Source organism: Heterocephalus glaber, unplaced genomic scaffold (assembly GCF_053883595.1).
Source record: "Heterocephalus glaber isolate CG9 unplaced genomic scaffold, H.glaber_assembly_v1.0 deba00001504, whole genome shotgun sequence".
Classification (NCBI taxonomy): Eukaryota; Metazoa; Chordata; class Mammalia; order Rodentia; family Bathyergidae; genus Heterocephalus; species Heterocephalus glaber.
In genome coordinates this window covers 10,389,539-10,411,421 of record NW_028258324.1, presented here as the reverse complement: position 1 = coordinate 10,411,421, position 21,883 = coordinate 10,389,539, and the positions used below count along the sequence as shown (strand labels likewise).

The 21,883-nt window shown below is 35.6% G+C and overlaps 1 protein-coding gene across 2 annotated transcripts in view; it reads left to right on the top strand.

The window, feature by feature from the left end:
* Positions 1-21,883, top strand: part of Ryk (receptor like tyrosine kinase) — a 105,412-nt gene that overhangs the window by 12,281 nt on the left and 71,248 nt on the right. For both annotated transcript variants that reach the window (XM_004834262.3, XM_087186170.1), the window contains exon 2: positions 18,315-18,436. In XM_004834262.3, coding sequence (XP_004834319.1) covers positions 18,315-18,436 — 122 coding nt within the window. The remainder of the gene's footprint in view (positions 1-18,314; positions 18,437-21,883) is intronic.

Genomic DNA, 21,883 nt, shown 5'->3' with positions numbered 1-21,883 from the left:
AGTAAATTACTCCGTCTGTTACAGAGCTGTACCTGTGGTACATGTATAAGCTAGTCAAATCTTTTTTTTTTTTTTTTTTTTAGTACTGGGGATTGAACTCAAGTCTTTTGTAGTGAGCTGCATTCCCAGCTCTTTTTCATCTTTTATCTTGAGACAGAATCTCACTGAATCACAAAGTTATGCAGGCTGGGCTTGATCTTGAGATCTTCTTGCCTCCTCAGCTTTCCAGAGTGCTAGGATTACAGGCATGCACCACCATACTTGGGTATACATTACATCCTTGAGGAAATTCTTTCATGAATTTTTTTTTCTTTCATAAATTTTTTAAGGTGACATGTATATTCATTGTTTATGAAGTCTTGTTCCCTGACCCTGTGTTATGTCTACCTCTCTTTAAAAATTATTAGCCAGGGCTGGGAATGTGACTCAGTGACGCCGCACCTGCCTGGCAAGCGCAAGGTCCTGAGTTTGATCCCCGGTACAAAAAAATATATATATACATATATATATATATATGTATATATATAAAAATAAATAAATATAGGCCATCTGCTACTGTATTTTCAGTTGGAGGAGTGTGACTGTGGATTTATCTGAGTCACCCATTTAAAGTCATGTATGACCATTCTCTTTCCTAATTCTACACACCTTCTTCCAAAGGTACTAGTGGAAGCAAATCTGAGCACAGGTTTTGTGATGGATAGCTTTGGCTTTTCAATTTCAGAGATCCAGAATTGTTGTCAAAGATAAGTTCTGAGGTGGAATCTCTGGAGGATTGGGAAGAAGATCACATAGTAAATGGATCTTGCACCTCATAGCTTGGTCTATCAGGGCAGTGCTGTTAGCAACTCTAGTGAATTATTTTTAAGAGGACTATTGATTTTGATCACATATATTTTCTTCTTGAAGTGACAGTGTGGGGAAACGTGCTCACAGAGCACAGATGCCTGGCTTTTCCTCTGGAGGATTAGGAGAGTCCTTTCCATGTCTCCTTGCAGCTGATTCCCAAACCTCTTCTCAGGACTGAAAGGATGGGCCTGCCAGCTTTTCCTTAGCAGAGGACCCAGCCTGAAAGAAAAGGCATGTAGAGTGGGTGTATCCACACTGTAGTTGATCATGAGTGTCTCCTTTCTCTTAAGAACTCTTTTTAGTCCTTATATTCTCTATGTGCAAATATCTACTCTCAGTAGATCAAGACACTTAAGGTTGTAGGAGAAATGTCTAAAGAAAATGCTGAGTGTGGCAGAGTAGTGCATGAAAAAATCTTAGGTCATTTGCAAGATAATTAAGCAGCTTTGAGGCTTGAAGATGTAGGTACATTTTTAAATTGTGATGAAAATCCTTTCCTGTAGTCTAGCATTTGTAATTCCTTGCCTTAATGTAGTTAAATATTAGGTCTCAGCCAATTTTCTAGGTGTAGTCTGACTGTATAGCCTGATTTATTAGATTCTGATGAATAAACTGCTATTTTATTTATGCTTATTTCTATAAATTAGAAATATTTGAAATAAGAATTCCTTATTTTCTTTTAGCATCTTTTAAAGTATATTCAGTGGTTTAATACAATTTATATGATTTTTTTCCCCCTCTCGTTAATGGTTACATACCACTGAACCTAAAATATCTTGACTAAATGCATTTTTAAAGTTTTGACTGGCATGTGTAATAAACTGAATGATATCATAGGATAATTGTGTTTTGGTTGACATTTGGAAACCACGATGATATCATAGAAAATTAGAATTTTGTGGCCGAGGAGGGACATTAACATCAACTTGGCTCTTTTGCCTCATAGTTGAGAAAATTGATGTCTACAGAGGGTGATTAAGTAATTGATTGGGAAAGGTCACTTAGCTACAGTACTTAATAGAGAAACAAGGAAGAGAAGTTGGAACCTTGAACTCTGCTATAGTTCTGTCTCCACATTACTTATTATTTTCTTGTCTTAACTGATTTCTGACTTTTTCTTTAAAATATAATTTTCTTTAGGGCTGGGGATTTAGCTTAGTGGTTCCACCACCTGCCTCGCAAGTGCAAGGTCCTGAGTTCGATCCCTGGTACCAAAAAAAAAATCATTTTCTTTGAAATCCATCTTTGCATAAAGCTAGCCATCCATGGGTCATACATACACGCATATATTTGAATTGTAGTTATTCAAATACAATGAGGCCCTAGTCCTGTGTGTGATGTGTGAGAGGTAGTAAATGAGGAGACACACATGTGAACAACTTCCTGAAATACATTTTGCTAAGTGCTATAAAAGTGACTTTTTTATAAGGCGAGATGATTTGCTGATTTGGCAATAATCAACCATAATTGCAACCTTAGAAAAACAATAGTTAAATTTTTTAAACACTTGGAAAATTTTTTAAACTATTGAATTATTACAACTTGAGCTAGAAAGGCCAGGTCGTGAAGAACCCAGGTTTTGAATTAAATTTGGACTTGAGACTAGGGAAAATGGATTTTTCCTGATGAGTCTTCAGAGTTTTGCAGGAATAACTTTAGTTTTTCATTGTGGGATTTGCATTGTTTAAAAATAAAATTATGAGTGGGCATGATGACTCCTGCCTGTAATTCCAGCACTCTGGGACGCTGAGGCAGGAGGATTGCAAGTTTGAGCCCAGCCTGGGCAACTTAGTGACTTAGTGAAACTGTCTCAAAAACAAAGAAGGGCTGGGGATGTGGCTCAGTGCAAAGGCCCTTGAGTTCAACTTCCAGTACCATAGTCAGTAATCAGTAAATCAATCGATCAAATTATGAACACATGTCATACTTACTAACAATAGAGCAAAATGCTACTTTGCTGAATTGGCAGTGATAAATTTAAGTCTGGTAATTAAACAACTGAAGTGTTTTTCATCCTGCCAGAATAAAAATATTCTATGCATCCTAGTGACACAGTGCTACTTATTTAATGTATAACTGTCAGCTATCATTTTTTCCCACCTTCCAGCAGAGCCCTTTCCACTCTACTGACTTTATGTGCTTCATCCTTTTTTTCTGTTGGCCTTCTTTTCAGTTTTGCTTGTGTAAGTCCACTTCTGTTTGAAAGTCTTCTCTGACTCTTTTCATAGTGCTTTAAAAAAATTAAAAAAAAAATCTCTTTAGGTTCACTGAAACCAATTTTCTCTTTTGGTAATTTCCTTATAATCCTTTCCAGTCACTGGAAGCCATTTTTGTTATACTCCTTTCCCCTTATGGCACAGAGACCAGCCCCCCTCCCCCTTTTAAAGACTGCATCTCATTCTGTTTTATGACTGGCCTCCAACACCAAGGCTCAACCAATCCTCTGCAGTCCTCCTGCCTCAGCCTCCCAGATTGCTGGAACTACAGGTGTGCACCACACCATCTGGTTTTTTAAAAAATAATATTTGTTGAAGTGAAATTTATATAATGTAAAATTAACCACTTACTATATTGTGCAAATACTATACCACTTCTATCTAGTTCTAAAATATTTCCATTACACCATTATTCCTTAAAACCCATTATTTCTCTTAAACAATTTCTTTTCATTTTTCTCTCCCCTCAGTCCTGGCAACTGTGTTCTGTCTTTATGGAATTGTCTATTCTGGATATTTTGTGTAAGTGGATTCATAGAGTAGGTGACCTTTCTTTTTTCTTTCTTTTTTTTTTTTTGGTACCAGGGATCGAACTTGGGTCCTTGCACTTGCAGAGCAGGTAGCGGAACCACTCAGCTAAATCCCCGGCCCCTAGGTGACCTTTCTTGTGTGGGTACTTTTATTTAGAACAGTACAGTGTTCTGAAAATTGATCTGCATTGTATTATCAATACTTCATTTTTTAATAGCTAAATAATATTTCATTTTGTATTTATACCACACTTTCTTTATTCACCTGTTCACAGACATTTGGGCTATGTGCATATTTTGGCTATTATGAGTAATGCTGCTCTGTACACAAAAATAGTTGTACTTGAGTACCTGTTTTCAATTTGTATGTATATCTAAAATGGAATTCTGGATCAGATAGTAATATTCTGTTTAACTTTTTTAAGCAACACCAAAATATTTTGTGCAATGACTGACCTATTCTGTATTCTTACCAGAATGTATAAGGGCTCCAGTTTCTCAGTGTCCTTATCAGTACTTGTTATTTTCTGCATTTTTGATTATGTCTATACTAGTAGGTATAAAGTGATACTTCGTTTTGGTTTTGATTTGCCTTTCCCTAATGACAGATAGGGTTGAGCATCTTTTTCATGTATTTTTCATTTGTATATTTTCTTTGGAGAAATATCTACTCAAGTCCCTTGCCCATTTTTAAATTGGGTTGGGTGTCTTTTGTGGGTGAATTGTAAGATTTCTTTATATATTCCAGACACTAGACTCTGATCAGAATTTGATTTGCAAATATTTCCTTTCTTCCATTTTGTTGGTTCTTTTTTTTTCTAGGCTCTTTCATATTCTTTATAACAGTTTTTATTGTGCAGAATTTTAAATTTTTTATGAAGTCCACTTGTCTTGGTTACTTTTTTCATTGCTGAGACAAAATGCCCAACATCCAAAGTTAAAGAAGGAAAGGTTTATTTCAGCTTGCAGTTTGTAGAGGTTTCACTCCATAGTCAGCTGGCTCCAAGGCTGGGTGGCATGGCAGGGAGCATCACAGAAAAGAAACAGTCCATGACAATGAGGGTAGCCAGAAGACAGCAAGGCAATGGCGGCAGCAGCAGCAGCAGGCCAAGTAGCAAGAGAAGTATCAAGTGAGGGCAGCAGCCTTCTTTCGTCTCTTACATTTCAACCAGAAATTCCATTGCATTCATATCCAGGGTGGGGTACCCTTAATCCCAGCATTGCACTATTAATCCTAGCATCACATCCTTAATCCAGCGTCACACACCCTAGATCCAGCCACCTCTGAAAAGCCCCACATATGACCTCATGAGGCTTTGGAGGGACATCTAGGTATAACCACAACACCATCTTACCTACTTTTTTCCAATCTTTTGTTCATATTTTTGGTGTCCTAAGAATGGATTGTCAAATCCAAGGTCATGAAGATTTATTCCTGTGTTTTCTTCTAAGAATTTTATGGTTTGCACCTTATATTTAGGTTGTTCATCACTTTGATTGAATATAGTATGAGATAAGCATCTAATTTCATTCTTTTTGCATGTGGATATCCAGTTGTCTCAGATGCACCATGTTAAAGTGACTATTCTCTCTCTCTTAACTGATCTTGGTACCCTTGTCAAAACTTGATTAGTCAGAAAAATAGGACTTTATTTCTGTAGTCTCAATTCTGTTCTACTGGTCTATATGCCTGTCATGTCAGTACCATAGTGTTTTGATTAAAGTAGATTTGTAGTGACTTCTGAGCCTGGGCAGTGTCAGTCCCTCAACTATATTCTTTTTAAAGATTATTTTTGCTGTTTAGGGCTGCTTTGTAATTCCATGTTAATTTGAGGATCTACTTTTCCATTTCTGCAAAAAGTACAGAATTTTGATAGTGTAAATCACTTTGGATATTATTGCTATGTTAACAATATTAAGTCTTCCTGTCTATGAATTTGGGATGCTTTCTATTTATTTGACTTCTGTAGTTCTTTAAATAATGTTTTATAACTTTCAGGGTACATGCATTTCATTTTTTTGGTTACATATTTATTCCTAAGTCTTTTTTTTTGGATGCTATTGTAAATGGAATAATTTTCTTAATTTCTATTTTGTATTGTTCATGGAAGAACTGGCTCATAAACATTTTATCTTTCCTTTTTTGATTGTTTTGTCCCAAGGTAGTGACTCAGCATCCTCTTCTCTTGATTTATATGATAATTTACTATATGACCTTAGTAACCAGACTCTAGAAAATGATCTTCAGTGACTTTAGCCCCTGACTCTGGTTTTCATGTTTTCCCTCCTTTTAACCCAAAGGGATATCAGAACCTACACTGATTTTCTCTCAGCTAATACTGCTTGTTCCATACTGGTTCTAGTTTCCAAGAATCTTTCCAATTGAAGCACTCATTGGAGTGACCACCTTAGATTTGATCCTCTTCTCAGCCTTTTTTCTAGTCACTCTTATTCTTACTATAACCAGGCTCTGTTTCTTGGTCTCATCAGGAGTTTATTACCCCTGACTTGCTATAGAACTCACTGGCTCAGTAAATCATTACTGAGTAAGTTGTTCCCCTCACTGCCTCTCTAACCAACCCTCATTGTCCATTTTACTCCTGTGATGCCTGTCACACCAGTCCCTGGTATTAACTCTTACTGTCCGTTGCCCCCGTTTTCAGTCTGTATTTGAGTGCTGTTGATACACTCAGAGCACTAATAAAAACACTAATAATTAGTAACAGTTAGAAAGGAGTAATTATTTGTATCTTCTCCTCACTTGTCTTTTACTTTTTTTAAAGATAATTTTTTTGAACATATGATGAAGAAGGAAAAAAGATGAAATTCAGGAATAAAGTATGCTATTCTCTGTAGATTTCCTCTCTTCAAAAAATAAATTTATTCAAAATTGTTTATTTTATTTACTGATTGTCAAGGTAAAGCATTTTCGTTACAGACTTCAGAAAATACACAAGACCGTGAAATAAAATGTTATACATTATTTAAATGTGCATCGCCAATTTTTGGTAAATAATTTTCCAATTCTTTCCCCTCATATTCTTGTTTTTCTTTATGTATTTGAAATCTGTTAGGATTAAGAGTATAGGTTATTCTTTGAGATAGATGGTACTTCAGACTCCAGATGCTAAATTTTTCCTGTCTACCTGCCTCCTTTCCATTGCCCCATGGTCAGGTTGTGGCCTACACATTTTCTGCTTTAAGAAACTGATGTGCTTTCCTTATAGCTGATTACTTTTTATTATTATCTTATGGTTGATTGGAAGAAGGCGCATTTCCTGTAGATTACCATGTTGATGTGTGTATTCATTATTATCATATTAATTATGGGTATAAATAACTTCCTCTATGTGCTAGTTTTGAACCATAGTTGTGCTTAACATTAGGTTCCCTTTATATTTTTACCATGTTTTATAGGCTTTACATTTTGATTTAGAGCAATAAAGATTCGTGATTATTATACCTTCATCATGATACAAACTTCGTCTCTTTATAAAATGAATCTTTGTTCCCTGTTGAAAGCAGAAGTTTTATTTACCTCAGTATGGTTTGGAGTAATTTTGTTTGGGGAAGAATACTTAATTGGTGTGTTTTCTGAGGCCGTCTAAGAATCTTTTCTTTGCATACCATCAGGATTTGTCTGAAAATATAATTTTTTTGCCTTCTTCCTGTTCCCTCCAAAACTGTATCTTCATTCCGTTTCCTGTCATTTTAAGGGTTTCTATGTCACTCTCATTCTGAATAGTGAGCACGGGAATCCAAAAATTATCTTCTCATTTCGGCTTCATTTGTCAGTGTTGCATGTGGAGATTCTTTCTTAAGTTTGCCTTTTTAAATCTCTCTTTTCAGGTCAAAATTTTGCTTTAAAAAAAATGTATCTGAATGTTTTAAGGGAAAATTGGAGGGATAAGGTTTCAGTCACTAATAATTTACCATTACTAGTATTAACTTTGGTATACAAAAGATAACGTCTTTAGAAGATGTGGTTTTTTTAAAATTGAGTTTTATATTTTTTTAAGAGAGTGAGGTTTTTCTCCAGCCCTTATCAGGCTTCATGGATTTTTGGGGGCAGTAATTTAATTTTTGTTTTAGTGAATTGCTGCAAACTGTATGCATATTTCTTTAAACATGTGTTTGAAAGCACATTTTTTTTTTCTGGTTATACTTCATGGAAAATTTATGAGAAGAAAAAGAATAAAACCATACAGTAAAAACCACCCATAAGCCACTAGTTTTTTTGTTTTTTGTTTTTTGTTTTTCCACTAGAAATCTTTTATTTATGACAGTTACACCCAAGATAGGTTAAAAATCAGTCCTCACCCCCTTTTATTAACACTGAAGGAAAAAGACAAAGCTATTGCTGTACCACTGTAATGAATCCAGAAACAACTTATCTGTTTCAAAGGTTTCAATTCTTGTAACTACAAGGTGAACTTATTAACAGGTATTCTGGGGTTCTTTTTTGGCTGTGCTTGACAACTAAGAAAGGCAGCAAGAACTTATAAAACTACTGTAGACAGAATCACTTAAAAGAGTTTACTTACAGTTTTTCTCCAGGCATTAAAATGCCGTCCAAGGTAAAGTAATAAAACTTTAAGCAAAAATTAAATTTAAGTGATTTCACATAAGACCAAAATAATTACTGGAGAAATAACCTTTACAAATATATCAAAATATCACATTTACTCTAAAGTTCATTTTTTTCACTTAATATAGTCAATTCTCATACTTATTTTTCATATTTTTAGAAAAACCACTTCATCAATTTTTATCTTCCAGCTTTTGTATATCACAAATAAAAATAACTCACTTAACATAACTCAGCATAAACATCTATTTTTCAGACTAAAACTTACTCCCAAACTGTTTAAGACTATGTTCCATAAACATTATCTACTCTTCACAGCATAATGTAAAAAGTCACTTCAAATCTTCTTCTAGAAATAGGCACAGAATTTAAAAAACCAATTATTCCCTTTCCCATTCAAACTAAACTATGCCCTATTTTGGTTAGAGGAAAGACAATCTTAAGAGATATTTCACTTAAGCTAGCTAATACATAAACTATTTTATTTGATTAATCACTCTAAAATAAGATGGTTTTAAAGTTTCATTAAAGCCAATACAAAATTAAGTCTGAATTATACATAGATCTAGGATAAGTCAATACTTAACAAAGATGATCTTTTGAAAGTACAATAGTTTTACGATAATAAGCAAACATCAGAAATATAAGGAAAAATATGTAAATCAAAATATTCATGGTTTATTGTCCTTTTCTGTTTGAATATTGTTAAGTGGAAGTGAGATTAGCCACCTCCTGTCCTAACTTTAAATGAAAAGGAAAATTAAAGTCTTATTTCTTTAGACACTTGCATTTGACATTTCATAGTTATTTGTGCAACATCCAAACACAAATCTAAAATGACCACAGAGACCCCAGTGCCCTAGGACAGCAGTGAAATGCACAAAGAGATTCTTGCAGATATGTCTTGTGTGCTTTTCTACCAGTGCATACCATAATAGTGCATGAAGAACGCAAGTCTGCCATGAACTGAACTGCAGAAGTTTTTCTAAATTTCATTGAGCTGAGAACCTTTACTTTGCTTTCATTTGCTGCAGTTCATAGTTTATTCCTAAATATCAAAAAAGCATGCGATGGGCCGGGGAAGCCATTAGTTTTAATTAACTACTCTTAATACTTTTTGGTATTCCTTTTTTTTAAAATACAACATAAATATTTAACTTTAATTCACTAGACATTTATTGAACGCCTGAATTATGCATGAACTATTTTAGGTACTAGACATTTTTGAAGATGTGTTGTATGTAGTTTGTACTTGCCTATTTTCATTTAATGTTACACACTAGGCAAAACTCAATTCATTATTTATTTGTGACAGCTCCTCTAGTGGCTTTAGTGGCTTTTTTTCAGCACTTATTTTGGTCATTAAAACCTGTCTAGCAGAGGGGTGCCCAGCATGTTACATAAACTTGATGGAAAGGGTGTAATTGCTTGGTGGGGATATTGCCTCTTTCTCCTTCTGTAAAGAAAGAGAAAATGTTGAAAATTATTGTTCTCTGTCATGAGTGTATTATAGTTTATTAATTGCTGCTTTATTGCTGATAATTTATTTTGTTGAGTTTTATTTTTTTCTTCTTTTTTTTTGGTATCAGGAATTGAACCTAGGGCCTCACGCTTACCAGGCAGGAGCTTTGTTGCTGGTAATTTATTTATTTTGTTGAGTTTTAATTTTTTTTTTCATTTTTCTTCTTTTTTTGGGGGGAGGGTATCAGGAATCGAACTCAGGGCCTCACACTTAACAGGCAGGCACTGTGCCGCTGAGCTATGGCCCTGACCCTTAATTATTTTCCTTAATTACTTTAATTAATGTCATTTTGTAGGAAGTTAGTGTCTGTTTGATTTCCCTATAATGGATTTTTAGTGTAATTGCTAAGTCATAGAGTGTAAATAGCTGGATGTGTAGCTAATGCCTGTATTCCCAGCTGCTCTGAAGGCTGAGGTGGGAGGATAGCATGGGCAGCTTAGCAAGACTGTCACAAAATAAAAACAGAGGGCTGAGGATCTGGCTCAGTGGTAGACCTTCCGTAGGTTCAATCCCCAGTGTTGCCAAGAAAAAAATAAGTAAATAGTGTATTTCTGAATATAGTATGCTTGCCATATGCTGCCCAACATTTAGTGTTATGTTTAAAGAATTAAAGCATTTCTGTAATAATATCAAATGCACTCCTAAAAACTTCAGGATTGCTTATTCACTAAAAATAACAGGATTTATGGGAAAAATGAGGTTAAAGGCAGACCACTCAAGACCTCTGCAGTTTTTAAACCAGAGTACTAACAAAAGCATAATTGGTACCTTATAACTTGGGTAGTCTAGTCAAAACACTAAGTGAAGAGAGTTAAAGTTATTAAAATCTAAGAAAATGGAGCCTCAAGGGCCGGGGATTTAGCTCAGTGGTTATGCTGCCTGCCTTGCTACCGCAAGGACCTGAGTTCAATCCCCGGTACCAGAAAAGAAAAGAAGAGGGCAGGGGAGGGGAGGAGAGGAAAAGAAAATGGAGCCACCTGCCTCGCAAGTGCAAGGTCCTGAGTTTGATTCCCGCCCCCCCCAAAGTAAAGTTTCCATAAATTAATGGAATTAATATGAGAAAATGGAAACAAAGTCTTTGTAAATAGGGAGGGGTGGAGGTGTTGAAGGGAGGGCAGGGGAATGGGGAAAAAAATAAGCAAGATAGACTATGTTGAAGTACAAATTTCCAATGATGAATGTCATTGTATTGTATACCAGAGGTGTACCAATAAAATTAATTTAAAAATCTAAGAAAATGGAAATCACAGGCCTGCAAATCACAGTGCAAATGAAAGTAACTTTGTAAGCCAGTGGGGCGGCCATAGCGGTGGGCACAGAAGGAAGTGCAGCTTTCTGGAGTGCTGGAACCACACCTCTGAGGAGAGACAATGAGTGCAAATGATCATTTTTAGAACTCTTGCAATAAACCTGAAAGGGCTCTTGCTTGGCAGTAGTTGAGCCAAGTGAGGGTCTTTTCCTTTTCTTCCTTTCTTTTCCTGCACTTCCAATTCCTCTTGTCTGGAAAAATTCATATGTGAACTGACAGAACTCCCATGTTATACTGGCACTATTACTTACTGACCACTTACAAGCTAATCAGTGTTAGAGGAACATCTCTTACAACAGAATAGACTGTGTTCCCAAATTTGATATGTGAAAATCTGAATATAATTTGAATGGTTCCTTTGAAGTTCAAACCCTTTCATACTGGGAATACTAATAAAGAAATGTCTCTTTTAAAACAAATGTTTTCAAAACCTGTAGTCAGGAAACAACAACCCTGTTTAATGATTGTATTCTAACTTCAATCTCAAGCTTAGAGTATTGAATTTTAAATTTAGTTTATTTTGGTGGCCAGTAGGTATTTGTAGAGATTTAGATCACAGGGCTCCAAACTGTCAACAATTTATAAATATTAATTTATTTGTTGATAATAGATGCATCATTTTGTAATACAGTAACTAATTTGTGGAAGTAGCTTCATTCAGGATTATTCAGCCTTCAGTTATGGCACCAGAGAAGACAGAATAGGGGTGTTAGTTCAAGATCAGTTGTTTTCTGAATTCAGGTGAGTATGTCTGATACAGAGTAGTGGGAGAAAGATGAGGGTACTGATGGTAGAAAAGTAATGAAGTGGGGCCTGTGAGAAGAACGTGAGGAAATGATTGGTATTAAAGAATAGGAGAAGTAAGAGGATTACAGATACTGGGGATGGTATGAGCTCAGAGAACAGCTGTTGCAGAAATAATGAACCAGCTGAAGAGCTGTGAGCGATTGAGATTTTACAGTTCAAGACTTTGGTTTTACGGTTCAAGTCTTTGCATATTGCTGCAGTCCCTAGAATGGATTGTTTGGGTATGAATGAAGGTTGTTGGAGTTGAGGAATTGAAGGAACATTAAAGGGCAAGTGGATTGGTTTCAAGGACATTGGGAGTCTGCCATGAGGCGTCATCGGAGATGGATGTATAGAAATTTTATAAATTGGCCCCATATCCTCAATGAATGGAGTAACTGAGAGACTGGGAAGAATAGAGAGTGACAGTTTGATGGCTTGATCCTAAAGAAAACAGAACTTTTGATAAAATGCTCAAGTATTTGAAGTGGTCACGGATTCAGGTTAGTGTCCACTGAAGGTGGGAGAATCAGCTATTTGGGCTCCACAAGGCCAGGGAAAAGTTATACTTCAGGAATGAGAGGAAGTTTCTGAAGGTTAGAGATTTATTAGGGAAAGACAGTGGAGAAGGAGAAGAGGGTCATTTATGGGGGATCAGGGGTGGATAGCCAGGGTGATAAGCATGCCAGCACACATTGAAGTGCAGGTAGGGTATAGAAGCCTGAATCAGTTAGCTGACTGCAGTTTTGCTCAGCCTTCGGTTGGTATTTTGTGAAGTTGCTCTGGTGTGTTCCAAGAGGATATGGAGTTTGGGTTGATAGTGCTACAGAAATCAGGCCAGGAGCAATATGGAGAGCACTAATGGGAAGAAATTTGGCTGTATCCTTCAGACTCATTTTATGAAAGAACAATTTAGAGAATTTCTGGTAGGATTAAGCCACAAATTATTAAAATGACTGGATGCATGGCTTGAGAATGTTTTTGTGTTTTTTTCTTTATTTCTTGTCTGATTCCTTACAATTATTTTTCATCTGGCTCTATAGTGGGTTGAATTTGTAGACCCTCTAGATATTTTTTTTTTTTTTTTTTTTTGGTACTGGGGATGGAACTCAGGTTCTTGTGCTTGCTTGCGCAACAGGTGGTGAAACCACTGAGCTAAATCCCCGGCCCTAGATATTCTTGATATTTTTGAACTATTTTGTGGAAAACCTAAGTGCTTACACAAAATGTGTTATTAGAACAGATTTTTTTTATTTCGCATGGAAGGTGTTTGAAGTTTAAATTTGGAAGTTGCTAACCACTTAAGATTAACCTTTTTCCTAAAGCTTTTTGAGCCAATTCTAGTGCTATGTTATGATTTACAAGATTTTTTTTGAGATAAAAGAGGAAAAACTATTGTGTTAATAATTCATTTTTTCCCTTCTTTTAAAAGATTTAGATGAACTTTACATGTAATGAAATGAACAGATTCTAAATGGTCAGTTGAGGTTTGAAAATTGTATACCCAGGACTCCAGTCCAGTTGTCTATAATGTTGCCATCACTCCAGGAAATTCCCTGGTAACTTTCTGCAATTTGTTATTCTCTCTCTTCACAGGCTACCATAGATTTGAGTTCTATGGTAATTTGTCTGTTCTAGAATTTTATGTAAATAGTATGTACTTTGAATTTTCTTAGTCTAGTTTCTTTCACTCTGAGAGTTCATCCTTGTTACAAAGTCTTAACAGTTATTGTCATTGCTGAGTAGTAGTAGTATATTGTGTGAATAAAGCACAATTGCTTGTCCATTCATGTCTGTTCAGTGTTTATTGATGGATGTTTGTGTTGTTTCCAGTTTTGACTACTATGAATAAAAGGTCTGTGAACATTTATGCGCAAATCTTTTTGTGGACATGATGTTTTCTTTTTGGGGGCTAATTACCTAGAGTGGAATTGCTGGCTCATAGAGTAGGTATATGTTTAACTTCATAAAAAACGGCCAGCTTTTCTAAGTAGTTGAATATTTTTACCTTCCCAGGAATGTATGAGTGTTAGAATTATTCCGTACCCTTACCAACGTTGAATTTTAGTTACTTTCTTGGGTGCTCATGGTTCTCAATTATAGTGTGTGTTTCTCTAATGACTGATGTTTATTGTAACATCTTTTCATATGTTTATTGTCTATTTATATATCTTATTGTGAAATATCTGCCCGCATCATAATATATTCTGGAAGCAAGTCACACACACACACACACACACACACACACACACACACACACACACACACGGTGCTTAGAATCATATCCAGGGCCTCATGCATGCTAGGCAAGTGTTACACCAATGAGCTACATTGCCAGCCCCTAAACAGTCTTTCTTAAAAAAAAAAAAAAAATTAACCATTTCCTTTTAAACAAATTCTTTTTTTTTTTTTGGTACCAGGGATGGAACTTGGGACCTTGCACTTGCGAGGCAGGCGCTGGAACCACTGAGCTGAATCCCTGGCCCAACAAATTCTTTTTTAAATATGTGTGTTGTGAATATTTTTCTCCCAGGTTGTATCTTGAATTTTAATTTTCTAACTATCTTTTGAGGTTCAGAAGTTTGTAATTATGATAAAGTTGAATTTATCAATTTTATCTCATTTAGTCTATGTTGTATATGAAGAAACCTCTTACCCTAGTTGGTGAAGATTTTCTGTGTACATTTTTTTCTAGAATCTTTATAGTTTTAGCTTTTACATTCAGGTTTATATCTCAGTCAGATGTGTGATATGTAAGATAAGGGTCTAGATTTAATTTTTTGTATGTTTATCCATCAGTTGCTGTAGTACCATTTTAATTGAATTGCCTTGATCCCTTTGTTGAAATTCCATTGGCTCTGTATTTATAGGTCTATTTTTGGATTCTCTTCTGTTGGTAACTGTCTTCACATCAGTACAACAATGTCTTGATTACTATAGATTTTCAATATATTGTTGTATCGGGTAATGTAAATCTGCCAGTGTTATTTTTATATTTCATTTTAGAATGAGTTTGGTTTTTTCTTTAAAAATCTTTCAGAAGACAGGTGTGGTGGCATGCACTTGTAATAACAGCACTCTGAGGGAGACTCAGGCAGGAGGATGACAAGTTCCAGCTCAGCCTGGGCAACTTAACTATTTAGCTTGACACTGTCTCAAAATAAGAAAGGTGGGAGAAGTAGCTCAGTGTGAAAGCACTGGGTTTAGTCTCCAGTACTGAACAGAATTGGTTAGAATTACGATTAGGTTTACTTTGAATCTGCAGATCAGTTTGAGAAACTTAACATCTTAATTGTATTGATCCTTATCGAAGACAATAGTACAATCTCTCCATTTATTTAGGTCTCTAATTTTTCTTAGCTATCTTTGGTGGTTTTCTTTTTTTTTTTTTGGTAATGGGGATCGAACTCAGATCCTTGTGCTTGCGCAGCAGGCGGCAAAACCACTCAGCCCATCTTTGGTGGTTTTCAGTGTATGTCTAGTTATTGGCAGGAACCTCCAGTACCAGACTGAATAGAAGTGGTAGAACATATCCTAGCTTTATTTATGATTTTAGGAATAAGAATGTAATAATTCACCACTGAGCTTGATAGCTGTAGGGCTTTTGTAAATGCTCTTTAACAAACTAAGAATTTCTGTCTATGCCTTGTTTGCCTAAGTTTTTATTATTGATAATGGCTTTGAATTTGAGATGTCCTAAGTTTTCTTATAATATGGTAAATTATTGAGATTTTAAAAAGGCCAACCTTTTCTCTAAACTTGATCATGATATATTTATTATCCTTTTTATGTGGTAGTCAATTTGCTAATGTTTTGTGGAAAATGTTTGAGTATGTTCATGAGGGATATTGGTTTGTAATCTTTTCCATTAATATTGTAGGTAGATTTTTAGTATCAATGTGATGTTGGCCTTATAAAGTGAGATAGGAAATGTTCTCTTCTGTTATTTTCTGACTGAGTTTATGTAAGATTGGTGTTTTAACTTCCTTGAATGTTAGATAGAATTCACAGTTGAAGTTATCTGGACCTGGAGCTTTCTCTGTGAATAGGTTTTTGCTTGAAATTTTTTTCTTGTCAGTTTTAATAAAGGGATTTTTCTATTTCATTTGAATTATCAAATTTATCATAAAATTGTTCATAATCTTAACATCTGTAAGTTTTGTAGTAATATTCCCTCTTTTATTTCTGAAATTGAATAATACATATTTGGTGTTGCTCTCTCCTCAAAGGATTTAACTATTAATCTTTTCAAATTCTTTTAGTAGGTCTGTGTTTGGGGAGCGATATTGGTTATTACACCCAGGGCTTTCACAGTGAACTATATCCCAGCGGTCTTCTTATTTTTTAATTTTGGAACAGTGTCTTTCTAAGACACTAAATTGCCTAGGTTGGGCTCAAACTTGTAATCCTCCTGTCTCAGCTCTCAGAGTGCTGGAATTATAGGTATGCCCTACCACTTGTCTTATACTTAATTTTTTTTATTACTATATTTGATCAGAGAATATAGCCTATATGATTTTTGGTTAAGAATCTTTTTTTTTTTTTTTAAATATGTGGATGGTCTAATTCAGTTGCTCCCATTCTTTCATGTCCCGTAATTATACTGTTTAAGTCGTGAATCTACCTAATTTTTTTTAATCTGTTTTAATCTTGATTTCTGAGAGAATATCAGTTTGCAACTGTGATTGTGGATTTGTTTTGTTTCTTCTTGTTATTTTTTTCCTGTCACTTTTTGCTTCCTATATTTGAAACTTTTTTGTTAGTTGTACTGCAGAATCTTGTAGTTATTGATATGAAACCTTATTTGTTAATGTTTTATATTACCTAATGAATTTATTAATGTGAAATTTTATTACCTTAAGTCACTATTGTCTCATATGCTTCTTTATCTTATTTTACCTTGTATATATTTTTAAATTTGGTGTGACTTTTGTAAAATATTTTACACTCAGGCTTTTTATTTAAACAAATTTAAACTGTTACTGTAATAACATATTCATATCCAGCTTTCTTACATTTCTCTCCTATCTCCATTCTCCCACTTTCCACCTCTCCTTCCATTTCCATTCTTTCCTCCTTTCTCCAGCACCACCAATCCTACCAAATGTTTTCAAGTGTTGCTGTCCCACAAGCAGAGATAAATCCTTTTACATAAGGATCATTGCATTTGGTAACCTCTGTGGAATAAATAAAGCAGTGCTACTCAGTAAAACAGCTTTTCCCCTTGTAAGCCTCACATCTCATCCTTGTATTAGACCCAATTCAGAAATGAAAAAACTAATTTTATGAGTGAAATACCTGTAACAGAGGTATTTGTTTTGGTATCTATGTACTTTGGAAGTATGAAGTCCCTATCCTGACCTCTTGTAGTCCATGAGGTTCCTGACCCATAATGCAGGCTCAGTAAATGTGAAATTTAAATTTGTCTCCCCTGTACCTTTTCCTCTCTGCAGTGGTGGGATATATATGCCATGCATTACTAGAGGACCATCTGGACAGAACTTTAATCAATTCAAGAGAAAGATACTCTCTGCCTTTATTCTTTCAGTGGTTTCCATTATCAAGGAGAACAAAAATCTCTGTGTGGTTCTTCACTTCTCTATAGCACTTGCTAATAGTTCTTCCTCCCCTTTTGTAAATAGTGAGCTGGGGTCAAGTTCACTGTGTTGGTAGCAACAGTATTTATCTAGAATTTTTGTTTTGTTTTCCTGTTACTTTTTTGTTATCTTGTATTTTTTCATAATTTGATTTTTCATTTCAAGGTAAGAATAATATTAAATATAGGTAGGGTTAAGTGGTTTGATAGAATAAACAGTCAAGAAGGTAGTGTGGAGTGAGTGAAATATGGGAGTCCCTTTTGTAGCATTTTCAGTCATTCCTATTTTGTCTGCCGTATTATTTAACAAGTTCTAACCAAGTGTTTACAGAGGTGTACTTTGTGCTGAGAACTGCATCCTGAGGCTACAATGAGATCTGTGGTACTCTGAACCTAGTCTAGGCAGGGAGAAGAACTTGAACTCACCTGGTGTGAGTGTACTGAGGCAAATGCTGTCTGTCAGAGTACCAAGGACATTAGTCTGATGGAGGAAGCAGAGGCCACCTCTGGGTTGTAATTTTTGTAATTAGCTGCTGGTTTCCCTTTTATTTGAATCTCTGTTCCTAAATTCATGTCAGTGTTTTGAAGGAAAGGGCCTTTCTTTGTAGGTGCTACTCTCAAAAGCACTGTGCCCAGAGAGAACCATGTCATATTGGCACTGAGAAAACAGGGTGGCTGGTAGAGTTCTGGGGTTAGAGAACCACTGCCTTGAGTCCCAGTTTCTTCATCTTTGTCAGTGATGATAAGACTCAGTGCCCTCCTGCTTCATCAGACTGCACATGCGTGAGCAATTGGTAATATACATTTGTACATCAGTACTGTATTATCTTCACTCTGTTACTAGTTTTAAAAACCTAATGGGTCTGATTTTGAAGATATTGTAGATGTTTAATTATTTCCCCCCCCTTTTTTTTTTAGGTCTTGATGCAGAACTTTATTATGTGAGAAACGACCTTATTAGTCACTACGCTCTGTCCTTTAACCTGTTAGTACCCAGTGAGACAAATTTCCTGCACTTCACTTGGTATGCAAAGTCCAAGGTAAGAGTGGTCAGCAGACATCAAGACAGGGTCACCCAGGTGCCAGAGGAAAGGGTGGTGTGTAAGGAGTGAGCTGTCATCTATGAAAGGGTCAGTGGGTGGTGTGCTATAACTATCTGTTCTTTTCAGATTTATATTTTTAAAAATATAGCTCATTCCTCTAAAATTTCTCAAATCCTTTCCAGTGAAGGTGGCATCATTTAGGTAATCAACACATGATAGAATACTTGCATCCTTTCAGACTTTTCCAGTGGGATCTGCATCTAGAAAAGACAGTTGTTAGTGACCATGCTGTTGTGGTGAAGCCTCTAATGGTTTTGTAATGTGATGTTGAATTGATAGGTGATATATCTTTTTTTTTTTTTTTTTTTTTTTTTTAAGAGAAGTTCCTACTATGTAGCCTAGGCTTTCCTTGAACTCACGGCAATCTTTCTGCCCCAGGCTTCTGAGTGCTGGAATTATAGACGTGGGCCACCACACCTGGCTTTATATCATTATTTGTTAACTTCCTTGTTGATGGATATAGATTCTCAGTAGAATTTTACTATTTAAAACAATGCTTCCCTTCACTGCTGTACAGTAGTTTCCTTCACTTCATTTGCCTGGGAAGATTTAATGTTAAGGGGATGGTGAGACTAACTGGCAGTTCATCTTTTGTTGATGTTTCTACTTTTTCAAAGAATTTTTATTAAGAAGTTTTTGTACTTTTGCTATTGATGAACATAGAAACAGAAAAAAACGGTATGTATATGAATGTATTGAGAACATCTTTGTTCAGGAAGCTTGTGAACTTAAAATATTTTTTTAAACAGTGAATTACCACTAAGAAGTGAAACGACTCTATGAAAGAATTTTTGTGTTTAAAATTTTAACAGATATTGCCAAATCGTTTCTCTCTTTTCTCTCCCAAGATGGGACCAGTGAGTCAGCTTCCCTTACAAAGTGAGTAAGGATGCATATTTTTTTTCTGTTCACTTCCTAACATTGAGTACTTTAAGTATTCAGTCAGATAAGTAAAAGTGGTTATATAAATAAACATATTCACATTATTGTTATATATACTCACATATACATTACAGAAATACTATACATACACACTGAAACATAATTGCAGGAATGATATGATTACAGATGAGTTTGCTGGAATCTTGGGTCCACCCTGTGTGTTGTACAGTCTGGAGGATCTCACCTGTTCAGCACTTGTTGCTCAGGGTATCTAGCTATGAGGGATGTTCATCAGTAGATCTCTTTAGGGCAAAAACTGCAAAAAAAGAGGGCAAGAGAAAATTCTGAGAAACAATTAAGAGCATTTAGTAAATGTTAACCTGGATATGTGAAGTACCAGGATAAATGAAGAGATAATTCGAAAAAGGTTCACTTGAGATATGTTAAACCAATATAGGTCAGTTTTAATATGCAGCCACCTGAACTCTGAAAGGAAACTGGATTAACACATTTTTAGTATTGTTATATACTACTGTATGAACCTATCTTTTCAGTAGCTTTTCATTTTGATAAAATTTCAAGCATAATGAAAAGTTACAAGAATAGTACAAAGAACTCTTATAAACTTTTACCCAGATTTACCAGTTGTTTCTGGTTTGCTCTGTTTGTGTATGTGTGCTGTCTCTGCCTCTGTTCCTTCTCACCTTCTCTCCTCCTTCCCTCCCTCCTTCCCTCTCTCTTTCACACACACTTTCCCCTTGAACTGTTGTAAGAGCGAGCAATCTCTTTATTCCTAAATACTTCAGTGTGTATTTTCTAAAAATAGGGGCATTCTTTATTACCACCAGAGTACAGTATTCAAAATTAGGAAATTTAACATTTTTACCTAATCTGTAGTATTCACATTTCATCAGTTATCTCAATAATGTTCTTTAGAGCTAAGTTTTCACTACTTGATGTCTCTTTAGTTTCCTGTTCATCTGAAAGAGTTCTGTAGCCTTGTGTTTTTTGATTATGACATTTTTGAAACATACAAACTAATCATTTTGTTGAATACCCTCAATTTGAGTTGTCTGAGGTTTTCTCTTGATTAGATTCAGAAATATTTTTTTGGCAGTAACAGCACAGAAGAGCTGTTCTCCAATGTGCAATGATGTCCGTTTGTCTTGTTGCTGGTCTTCTTAACTCTGAGTACCCAGGTCACCAAGCTTCTCAGTAAAGTTACTCGCTTTATAACTGATAAGTAATTTGTGGAAACATGATTTTTTGTTTTTGCCTTCAACACCTTAGATTTTATTTCCGTGTGTAAAACAAGTCTAGAAATAGAAGTTTCCACTACTATGATAAAAACGACATGGTACTGGCAAAAGAACAGACCTGAGAATCAACGGAACAGACTAAGGATGCAGAAACAACTTCAAACACACACAGCCACCTTATCTTTGAGAAAGGGGCCAAACACCTTTGCTGGAAGAATGGTAGCCTCTTTTTTTTTTTTTTGGTACCAGGGATTGAACTTGGGTCCTTCCACTTGTGAGGCAGGTGGCGGAACCACTGAGCTAAATCCCTGGCCCTAATGGTAGCCTCTTTAATAAATGGTGCTGGGAAAACTGGATTTCCACATGCCAAAGATTGAAACTAGACCCATATCTTTTACCACACACTAACCTAAAATCTAAATGGATCAAAGATCTAAATATTAAACCAAAAACACTAAATCTGCTGGAAGAGGGAATAGGCAGAATGCTTGAGGACATAGGTGTGGGCGAAGACTTCATGAATAAAAGCTAGACTGCTGGGGGAAATACTATAAAGAATCAACAGCCGAGACCTCATCTTATTAAAAAGCTTTTGCACAGCATGAGAAACCACCAGCAGAGTGAAGAGACACACAGCATGGAAAAAAATTTTACCGGCTAATCTAGACTATATAAAGAACTCAAAGAAATCAAACCCCCAAATTTAAACACCCATTCCAAAAATGGGCATCTGAAATGAAAAGATGAAAAATTAGAAACAGCAGATAAATATTTGAAAAAATGTTTGGGGCCAGGGCTGTAGCTCAGTGGTGCTACACCTGCCTGGCAAACACAAGATCCTGAGTTCAATCCCCGGTACAAAAAAAAGAAAAGAAAAAAGAAAAAATGTTCAACGTCACCGATCATTCATGAAATAAAAATTAAAACAACTCTGAGATTCCATATCATTCTGGGAAGAATGACTATTAATCAAGAAATCAACCAATAACATGCTGGTGGGGCTGTGGGGAAAAAGGAACCCTTCTATACTGTTGGTGGGAGTGTAGACTGGTGCAGCAACTGTGGAAATCACTGTGGAGATTTCTCAAAAAACTAAAACTAGAGGTTCCATTTGACTCACTATACCGCTTCTTGGAATCTTCCTGAAAGAATTAAAAGCATCATACTACAGCGATATATGCACACCCATGTTTATAGTAGCACAGTGTATAATAGCTGGATCTTGAAAATAGCCCATATGCCC